Raw genomic sequence first — 11,155 nt, 5'->3', positions numbered from 1 at the left:
GTGTGTTGATATTTAACAAGCTCTGGGGGGTGCTGGCTTCCATCATAACCCTCTTTCTGCCTGGGACAGCCATGGTGGGTATTTACATACACATTTTCAGAGTTGCCCGGAAGCATGCCAGGCAGATTGGCACAGGTCCTAGGACAAAACAGGCCACCTCAGAAAGCAAAGTGAAGGCCTCATCCAAAAAGGAGAACAAGGCCACAAAGACTTTAAGCATAGTCATGGGGGTATTTGTGTTGTGCTGGCTACCCTTTTTCGTCTTGACAATCATAGACCCTTTCATTGACTTCATGACCCCTGAGGATCTATACAATGTCTTCCTCTGGCTAGGTTACTTTAATTCCACTTTCAATCCCATCATATATGGTATGTTCTATCCTTGGTTTCGCAAGGCCCTTCGGATGATAGTCACAGGGATGATCTTTCGTTCTGACTCTTCCACCTTAAGCCTGCTTTCTGCACACCCTTAGGTAACCCCCTCCCCATTAGTCTAGATTCTTCCTAACAAAAGGATCTCACATGCTCTTTTCCCCAAAGGGCAGAAGGTTGTGATGCTTAGATGGGAAAAAATTTTCAGCAGACATTATGGCCACCTGTGAGAGCAGTAAATCTAGTATTTTTCTTATTGCTGTTGTTGCTGCTGCTGTACCTGTGTGTGCATGTGTGGGTGTGTACCAAAGGTAAAGAATGGTTAATTTCTGGGCTGCTACGGTAGGCACTCATTTGATAAAATCAAAAACAAACAAAATCAACTTCCTCAAAAGGCTGATGACTCCTGAAGTTTAATGATTTACTTCTTTGGCTTAGATTTAATGAGAGTGTTCTCACTTGAACTTGGGACATCAGAGGAGGAGACACACAATTTTTCTCCTGCACAGTATCAACTTAAGGATAAATGCAGAATGATGGCCACAGCTTCCCTTGTATTTTGAGTCTTGAGAGCATCTTGTATGTGGTCCTCTAACTTGGGATTGTGTCCAGGAAGAGATTTGGGAGGTGCCGTTTCTAGATGCAGTTGCCAAAGCATGGTTTGTCATGGGAAATAAAATGAGAGAAGAGAATAGCAGACACTGTCAGCATAGAGCCAGTTCGGTTGGCCAATGAGGACATACTGAGCTGCGACAGTATGAGACAAGGCTTGGGGAGCCCCACATGCTAAGAATGTACATCCATTTGGTGAGTAGGAAGCACTTAAATAGGAAGAAAATTCAACTCCTAAATTTCCACATTTTTCTCTAAACCCCATTAAAATATTTAGGTTCTGTGTAGCCCAGGCTGACCCAGGAGTCCTCTTCCTCCTGCCTCAGCGTCCTGGGGTGCTGAGACAACAGTTGTATATACTTATTACAAGCTAGTTCTGATTCCACTCTGGGGTGACATATGAATGAAGATTAACAACAAGTTATTTAATGGAAAGATAATATATGATATTATTCTCTCTCAGGCCCGTTTCACGGTTGGGAAGGGTCTCCCACAGAACCTGTGGCAGCTGCTTCCATGTTTCCCCACACGTGGGCTCTGAAATGATCTTCCTGTGAACACCCTTGCTTATGGAGAAAAACAAAAGACAGGGTTCTGGGACCATCCCTCTAGTGATCTACATTTGGGAGAACACTGAGTTCCATCTCATGGAAAACAGCTAAATCTCATTGTCTACATTCCCACCCTGCTGTTCTGAGCTATAGACCACTGCGGGGTCTGTGCTGGTGAGAGAAAGCTTATTCTTAATCTCCACCATCTCAGAGAGCAATGTGATTAATTGAGACTTGAACCTCCTGCTGTATAACTTGTCTTTTATGCTTATAGTAATTACATTCCATTATGTAAAAGCACAATGAGTTTATGCATTACAGCTGTCCTGTTCTTCCCCGTGATGTGTTTCCCCTTTCTTGTTCACCTGAAAAGGGTTTGTGGTATACAGCTGAATAAATTTGTGGACAGAGAGTATGGACTGGTTGCAGAGATGGAAAGATGGTCATTCAAGGCTTCCATCCTTCGGTGAGGGACCAGTTAATGAGGAAGGCATGGGTTATGGAGCAGGACAACGCAAGGCAGCTTGGCTAGCTCTTCCCAAGTAATCTTGGACAACTTCCTTTGCCTTTCTAAGCCTGTAGTTTTTAACCTGTACACAAACCCAGAAACAGTCTTCCTGTTTTATGGGACCAAGGGCTGCACAATTAAGGCAAATGCAGTCACCTTTCTTTTAAAACTTCATGTATTCTTCCTTTAACGGGAGAGATTTTCTTTACAAAACTGGTTGATGAGATGACCCAGGCAAAGTAGCCTGCAGAACGAGCCTGCAGAACAAGCCTGGCAAACTGTGCTCCATTTCTGACTCCACAGAAAAGTGGAAGAAGAGAACCAACTTCACAAAGCATATGAGGGAACCACCCAGAGACTGTACCTGTCACGTCCTGTGCACAGGAATGGATGAGCATGCTCTGTCTTGCTCTCCATGCCTTCTTGATATCTCTCTTTTCTGTCCAAAGCCTTGGTTGTTTTATCAGCTCTTGTCTGTGCTGGGGAGCATCATGGCGGTAGAAAGGAGGGGGCAGGACACTGCCGGGGGCTCACCCCAGTGACCTGCCAACTCCAAACCAAGCACCACTGACCCCCTCTCCCACTAAATCCATTAGGCACAATTCACTGAAGAGGCTGTCTCATTTATTGTTAGGACAGAGCACTCTTGTCCTAACCACTTCTGAAAATCCACTCCAGGTGTGTTTTATTAATCTCCTAGGTGTTTCTCATCCCTATCAAATTAAAAATCAAGATTAATCATCATTTTTACTCATAATGTCATGAACATATTGGCCAGTAATAGCAGTACTATATTATCAAGTTTTAAATGTGTTCTTATTTATTCTTTGACACCTTAGTGTATAAAATAGAATACATTTTGACCATTTTCCTACTCTTTTCCTTGTCTTATCTCCCTCCCACTTCCCCCACACAGTTTCTCTTCTCTTTCAGATAGTTTAAAAAAAATGATTGAATAAGTTTAACTAGGATCTCTTGCAGTCTTGTGGGCATAGGGCTATATACTGAAGCACAGACAACTTATCACTGGCTACTACTGAGGTAAAATGACTATCTCTCTCCTGGCAGCCACTAGTTCCGATAGCTCCTCATCTATAGCTGGGTCTCACGAGCCTCTCTCTCTCTCTCTCTCTCTCTCTCTCTCTCTCTCTCGTTTATACTGGAATATTGACAGGCTCAGTCTTACACATGTCTGGTTTGGGCAACTTCAGCTGCTGTGAGTTCATGAAAGTAATGGCCAAGTCATGCCCAGAAGAGAGTATTCTGGCTTGTACACTCTCTCCTGATCCCCACCTTCCATGATAGTCCATGAACCCCAGTGGAGCAGATGTGATAGGATGTCCCATTTAGAGTTGAGCAACCAACATCAGAAAACACTGCTTAGAAAGGAGCAAGCAAGCCCTTTCCTCTGCCTCTCCCCTGGATAGAAGCAAAACTCAGATAACGTAACAATTCTGGGTTTCTGAAAAGCCCCTTGTCCAGTGACCTCCTTCATCCCTTTCTGTCTGCAATGTATTGCTGCTTTATCTGGGCAGCAAAAGTATGTATGTCTCAGCCCACCCTAAGTTAATGTATAGGCCAGCCCTGTTTACATTTCCTGGAAATGGGCTAGCACTGAAAACTCAGGCCATCCCCAAAGACACATCTTCACAATGTTTTCATGCTATCTGTAACAACCGGGCAAGAACTCTCTTAGATCATAGAGACCTGGCATTGGCGTGAGCATTCTGCGTGCTTGGGATGAGGGAGCAGTTCAGACAGCAAAGGACAACAGAAAATATTAGGTAAATGCTGCTTGCGAGGGAGATTGCTAAAATAACATACCGCATCTGGAAGGGATTTACATAATATGTGCTACTTTTGTTAAGAAAAAAATGCATCTTAGCATTACTGAAGTACCTTACAATTATTAGATCATGCCTCGTATAATTTTTGTACATAGTAAAAACATCTTTTATGCCACATAAAAACTTATAAACACTGCCAAACAACTTTTGATGGTAAGGTTGCAAAGCTTTTCAGAAGAACGCTGTAATAATTATTTTTCCAGTTAGAGAAACAAAACTCTACCTTTTCTGTTATAACCCACACTTAAGACATCCTAATCCCGGAGCATTTGTATTAGTGAAAAATAGTCATTATGATTAGGTCAAGAGGTCTCTGACCTAATAATAAATGAGACAACCTCTTCACTGATTTGTGCCTGATGGATCTAGTGGAAGGAGAGGGAGGATGTGGTGCTTGGTTGGGGTCAGCAGGTCACAGCAGGTCACTAGATATAGCTATTAGGCTGTATCGTGTCCTGCCCCTTCCTTTCTACCTCTTTGCTTGCTGTCTAGCTGACGTGAAGTGAGCACTCTTTTCCACCACATACCTCACACACACATGGCCATGATGTTCCCCAGCACGAGGGACAAGAGCTGATAACACAACCAAGGCTTTGGACAGAAAAGAGAGTTATCAAGAAGGCATGGAGAGCAAGACAAAGCATGCTCATCCGTTCCTGTGCACAGGAAGTGACAGGTACAGTCTCTGGGTGGTTCCCTCATATGCTTTGTGAAGTTGGTTCTCTTCTTCCACTTTTCTGTGGAGTCAGAAGATGGAGCACATTTTGCCAGGCTTGTTCTGTGGGCTCCTTTACTACTTTTGTAAAGAAAATCTCTGAGTCAGCCTGGGCTACACAGAACCTAAATATTTTAATGGGGTTTAAAGAAAAATGTCGAAACTTAGTAGCTGAATTTTCTTCATATTTGAGTGCTTCCTACTCACCAAATGGATGCGGTTTCTTAGCATGCGGGGCTCCCCAAGCCTTTTCTCACACCCTCGCAGCTCAGCTTGTCCTCGTTGGCCAACCGAACTGACTCTATGCTAACATAGTCTACTGTTCCCTTCTCTCATTTTATTTCCCATGACAAACCATGCTGTGGCATCTGCAGCTAGAAACGGCACCTCCCAAATCTCTTCCTGGACACAATCCCAAGTTAGAGGACCACGTACAAGATGCTCTCAAGACTCAAAATACAAGGGGAGCCGTGGCTATCATTCTACACTTACCCATCTCTAAGTTGGTGCTAAGCTGGAGAGGAGGAACCAGTAGGCTCCAGCTGAGCACCACTCCCTCTGCTCTGCACCCAGCTTGTCTTGCTGACTACAGAGCACCTGTGGTCTTGGTCTGGTCATAGAATTCATGAGCACAGATACCAGGCATGAGCTACACACAGTCACTACTTCCCACCACCCTGGCTCATGTTGCAGCCCCTCTGCAGGGTTTGGAAGTGCCTATGCCAACCTGCTTCATCCAAGGACCATGAGTCAGTCTTTCTCTGATGCCCTAGCTACCTTTCCTGGCATTTATCCCAATTCTACTGGAGATGCTACCCCTCTTGCCTTACTTAGTATGTCTCCTTGACTTACAAGGTGCACAGGCATCACCACAGCCTGCTGAGGCTACGTTTTCTCCCTCAGTGTCCTCACAGCTTTTCTGTGTGTATTTTTCATATACATGGCTCTTCAGTTCTGGTGGTTAGCTGGTCCTCCCCCTATTAGGGCAGCAGTCTCTTGAAAACGGAGCTTGTTTCAATCACCTCTCAATCATACGCACGCAGAGCAGCAAGGCAGAGAGTACGAGCTAGGTAAATGTTTATTAACCCAAATGTGTTTCGGTACAGGGCCGTTTATCTGTGGAAGTCACCAAGGTCCTCAGACAATGACCACTCTGTCCAACCTGGATGAGACAGAGAAGAGTTGAGGGACATATGATGGGACATTTCATTTCTGCTTAAACTGGCATAGGAGGAGTGTACCAGAATGCCCTGGAGACTGCTCAGTCAGTGTGTTTGGACACTCTCGTAAACTGTAAAGTTCCTTAACATGAGGAACAATCTGGCTTCAGTCATGGCTTCTGCCCGTTCCTTCAATTCCTGTTACTTGGCTTGCTTGTAAAAAATGCTGGAAGCCTGCAGGAAGGCCTCAGGCCCTAGTTTTTCATTGTCACAGGTTCTGTTGTTTTTTGGTTTTGTTTTTGTTTTTTGAGGATCAGTAGAGAGAATGACTCCATGATGGGTGAATGCCTTCCCCATTCAATCAATCATATTCAAAGGCGCCTTGTTGAGCTACCAGAAGAAAGGATACCTAACACAGAAGGCAGTCTTAGCTGTTGCTTCAATTAACTACAAGGGGACACCTTGTGCCTTCAAGACCTGGACTGAGGTTCAGCCCTGAGAAACTCCCTTGTTCCTTTGGCTCTTTGAAAAGAAAGAACACCCCAGCCTCTGTATACTGCCACCTGATTTTAGGGTAAAAGGTATCTGAAGGATTAAATGACCTCAACCACAAGACAATAAACTTGTGGCCAAACACTTCAAAGCCTAATTTTTACTTCATGTATTTTCTGTCAAAATAAAAGCAGTTTATTGAACCTTGTCGGTACCTTTGAAGATACTTTATTCAGATGATCAAATCCTTAACCCTGAAAGATCTAGTATTTAATACATACAGTTCAAGAGATTCCCAGGAGTATCCCAAATGGGACTAGAAATGTTATTTTAGGGGTGTTCAAAGCTGAGGAATAAGTAGACAGTGGAAGTGCTGGCCCAAGGCTAGATTCAAAGAAGGAAATGTGCTCTTAAAGGCTCACTTGAGACTTGTAGACGTGAACCCCAGGAACCCCAGGAACCCCAGGGTCACAGTATCTTACAGCAGACTGTGATGTCATCTGGCCAAGTGAACAGATAATGAGAATCTACTTAATCAAGTATTCTGATCTTACTGCAAGAATGACAAAAGAGGAAAATGAGAAGACTAGGGCCAAAAGTTAGTGAAATATATGCATGAGATAGGAGGAAGGAAAAGACAAAAAAAAAAAAAAAAAAGCATGGAGAAATGACATTTAGGGAGACTATAACAACCCAAAAGTATGGATAGGGAAAAGGGCTCAGTTTGGTAAATTAAGTTCAGTCTTGGTTAACAATTAGTGCACACATACATGCAACACACACCACAAACACATATTCCAACCCTCCGCACACCATCATTATATGTGCTCACAGATTGCCTATGTACCAACATACATTAAAAATATATGTCAGAAGAAAAACGGAAAAAAATTCCTGAAACTCTTTGTTTTCTGTAATTCAGATTTTGAGGTGCTTGAGCTCATTCTCAGTTCTCTAAAAGAAAAGTAATGATCTCAACAGATGTTTGGATAAATTCAGATGTACTTCATGGCGGTCAGTGATTGTAGAAAATATGTGTCTCCTCCTCTGATTTACCAAGTTGATGTGAGAACACTTTCATTAAATCTAAGCCAAAGAAGTAAATCCCTAAATCTGGTAACTCAGGAGTCACCAGCCTTTGGAGGAACTTGGTTTTGTTCCTTTTCTTGTTTGTTCCAATGAGTGCCTTAGGCAGCAGCACAGAAATTAACCATTCTGTAGCTTTAGTACACACACACACACACACACACACACACACACACACACACACACGAGGGTGGGGAAGCAGAAGCAACAACAACAATAAGAAAAATACTAGATTTACTGCTTTCACAGGAGGCCAAAATGTCTGCTGAAAATTTTTTCCCATCTAAGCATCACAACCTTCTGCCCTTTGGGGAAAAGAGCACATGAGATCCTTTTGTTAGGAAGAATCTAGACTAATGGGGAGGGGGTTACCTAAGGGTGTGCAGAAAGCAGGCTTAAGGTGGAAGAGTCAGAATGGAAGATCCTCCCTGTGACTATCATCCGAAGGGCCTTGCGAAACCAAGGATAGAACATACCATATATGATGGGATTGAAAGTGGAATTAAAGTAACCTAGCCAGAGGAAGACATTGTACAGATCCTCAGGGGTCATGAAGTCAATGAAAGGGTCTATGATTGTCAAGACAAAAAAGGGTAGCCAGCACAACACAAATACCCCCATGACTATGCTTAAAGTCTTTGTGGCCTTGTTCTCCTTTTTGGATGAGGCCTTCACTTTGCTTTCTGAGGTGGCCTGTTTTGTCCTAGGACCTGTGCCAATCTGCCTGGCATGCTTCCGGGCAACTCTGAAAATGTATATGTAAATACCCACCATGACTGTCCCAGGCAGAAAGAAGGCTATGATGGAAGCCAGCACCCCCCAGAGCTTGTTAAATATCAACACACACAAACCTGTACAGTCAATGGCTGCAACAAAATCCTCAGCCCCGATCAAATTTAATTCTGAGAAAACCAAGCCAAAAGCAAAAAAGATGGGGATGGACCAACTAATGAACAGAAAGCCCTCGATGACAGGAATGGTGATTTTGGTGACATAGTGCAAAGGGTCACAGACAGCATAGTAGCGGTCCACTGAGATGAAGCACAGGTGGAAAATGGAGGTGGTGCAGAGCATGATGTCACAGCAGCTGTGCACTCTGCAGAAGAGGTCCCCGAAGTACCAGCACGACTCAATGGACCTGACCATACTGAAGGGCATGACCACACAACTCAACAGGAAGTCTGTGGTGGCCATGGAGAGAATGAGGAAGTTGGTTGGGGAGTGGAGCTGCTTGAAGTGGGCAATAGAGATGATCACAAGCACGTTCCCCAGCATGGTCATCACTATTGCTCCTATCATGACAAGGTACATGGTGCAGACGACCAGCATGGGCCTCACCTTCCTAGGGCAGGAATTGTTTGCCCCAGCAAAGCAGAACTGTACTTCTGGGGGGTTCCAGAGCTCAGACGCATTCATTGTCTTTGCCTTCTGGGTAGTATGAGTCCTTTCCAAAAGAGCTGTGTTCCTTTCTGTGGAAGGAAGAGAAGAAGTATAAATCCTCTGGCAGGGTGATTGCCCCTTGAATCTTAGGTGGTTTGCAAGTCTGAAACATGTTGGAAGTCCTTTCTGAGCAGGAACGTTTTTCCCCAAAGTTCATGAGCAGATGAATCGCCTATGGGTCTTTCTCAAGCTTGAACTCTGACTCTGAGATGGGAGGCTGCAAGTTTGCATCCTCACAACCTCTCCAGAGAGGACAGCACTGTTAGTCTGAGGCCACAGCTTGAGTAGGAAGGCAACTGAAAAAAAACCTGGGTTGATATTGTTATTAAATGTCAATACTTCCAGGCAGAAGCACATGCCATCTTGTTAATTTGTAGCTTTGACTCCATAAACTGATCAAGAATTCTTCCTGCCCAGCTCTATTTCAAATTTCCTCATTTATAACCACCAGGAATGATCATGAGCAGTGGACTTGCTGATTAGATTAAATGGTTAGATTAAATTAGATTAATTTTAATCTAAAGCTGTACTTCTTCTTTTATAAAACAATCATTTCTGTGAACCGCCACAAATGCTGCTGCCTCTGCTACTGCCACATAGAAGCATTGTCCTTTGCAATGGGAAGAAAAGTCTGCAGAATTTAGACTGAAAGCATGGCCAAGTTTACAAGATGGTGCATGAATAATGCTCAAAACGACTGAAATGGCAGACTCCGTAAAGATCAGGGGCTCTCATTTCTTTTAGCATCTGCATTCAGGAAGTAGATTTGTTGTCAAAGACTTAGAGAGACAGATTCAGAGTTTCATACTGCTATCCAAGTTGATATACAGGTGCATATTATTTAACCTGTCATTCGGTAACATTAATTAGCTGAAAACAATGGGGCTGACTCACCCAGGCTTTGACACAGGGTTGTTTTTTCTGTGCTGAGTCTGAACAGTCTTTCTGATGGCCAATGACAAGCATTTGTGAGATCAAGTGCCAGATGGGAGAAATGGACTTTGGGCTGAGGACAGACTAAAGCTCATTGACCCCTGAGGAATGGGAGGACACAATGCATCCTGAAGCAGATGTACAGAAGAAGACAGTAGGGAGGCTAGCACCACTGACAAAAATGTTTCCATCCTCAGCTGTGAAACCTCAATAACTGTTTCCAGTGTCTGTGCAAGATCTGACATCTTAACACTATAGGACATTTTATTGGCTTTGAATATAGAAATTTAATTTTTAAAGTTGGTATATTTTCTTTTTTAATGCATCAACTAATACTGCAATGCAAGTGAAATGGAGAACTTAAGAAGTTAACTATCAGAAAAACAAACATTTCAAAGGCTCCCCCACAATACAGATGATCAGATCCACAGCACAGATTATTAGCTATGTATCATTTTGGGTCCTAAGCTAGGAGACTAAAAATAATGAAATTCTGACAACTGATTACCTCATTTATAAACTTATCTTTAAAGCTAACATTAAAAATAACCAACAATCACCACAAAATTACTCAGCTATTTACCATGACTGCTTATTACAAACATTTCATTCCACAAACACAACTGTACAATCTCTAATATGTCACTGTATGCTTATTAAAGTTTTAATTTTCACCTAACGATTCAGAAAAATTGAACTTACCCTGAGTTTGTAAAGTATATGTTTGGGAGAGGAGCTGGCACCCCAAGCCAAGGCTGCAAGCGTGCTGTGCAAGTAAAACAGTGAGAGACACCAGCCTTGGCTTTCTTGAAACATGGGAGGAAATACTCCTAGAAATTGCCAGTGTCTTCTCTCATCCCTGTTGCATAGTTGCATGTACTGGGGACATATTTAAGGTTAGATTAAGACAAGCTAGAATAAAATATAGTTACATAATAGTTAAACAGTTAAACATTAGCTGGAGATATATACTGGAAGAATAGCTCAGGTGATGGTAAAGATGCTTTAATCCCTCTCCTGAGCTCCTGGCCAACTACTGCATACACCAGCCTGACTGCCGGCCTAGTTAGTGCTTTGTTGTAAGGAAAGTGTCAGGGAAGTGAATGGAGATCAATTTTCGTTGCAGTTTTCAAGCCTGACATGCTAGAGATTCACACACTTTTACTTTGGAGACTTTTTTCTCAAATTAAAAAAAAAAAAAAACTTACAGCAACTTTTTAACATAATGAAATGTGAAATTCTTCAGGGCATCTGTCTTTTATAATAGGAAGTTATTGTCTTGCTTTTTTTTTTAACTCATAACATTTCCTCCAAACTTGAGCAATGGAGGGGGAATAAATTAATTACTGTTTGCTCACCATCATTCAAGAAAGTCTGGGAAATTTTTGGTTCTTTCTTTAGGAAGTGAGAAGGAAGATTTTTCTAATCATTCTGGGGAA

At 42.8% G+C, this 11,155-nt stretch overlaps 2 protein-coding genes across 2 annotated transcripts; one reads left to right on the top strand and one right to left on the bottom strand.

The window, feature by feature from the left end:
- Positions 1–8: 8 nt before the first annotated feature.
- On the top strand, positions 9–473 carry LOC129670795 (trace amine-associated receptor 4-like; the record flags this gene model as incomplete). The annotated part of the gene is made up of 1 exon (XM_055599440.1): positions 9–473. A coding segment is annotated over one exon (465 nt), but the record flags the coding sequence as incomplete, so codon positions are not given.
- A 7,242-nt stretch (positions 474–7,715) lies between these two features.
- LOC129670804 (trace amine-associated receptor 4) lies at positions 7,716–8,759 on the bottom strand. Its single transcript, XM_055599449.1, has one exon. The coding sequence runs from the start codon at positions 8,757–8,759 to the stop codon at positions 7,716–7,718; it is 1,044 nt and encodes a 347-aa protein (XP_055455424.1).
- Between the last annotated feature and the right edge of the window lie 2,396 nt (positions 8,760–11,155).

This window comes from Psammomys obesus, unplaced genomic scaffold (assembly GCF_907164565.1).
Source record: "Psammomys obesus unplaced genomic scaffold, mPsaObe1.curated_primary_1811, whole genome shotgun sequence".
Taxonomy (NCBI): Eukaryota; Metazoa; Chordata; class Mammalia; order Rodentia; family Muridae; genus Psammomys; species Psammomys obesus.
Note: the sequence above shows the minus strand (reverse complement) of the source record. Positions and strands in the feature narration are given on the sequence as shown.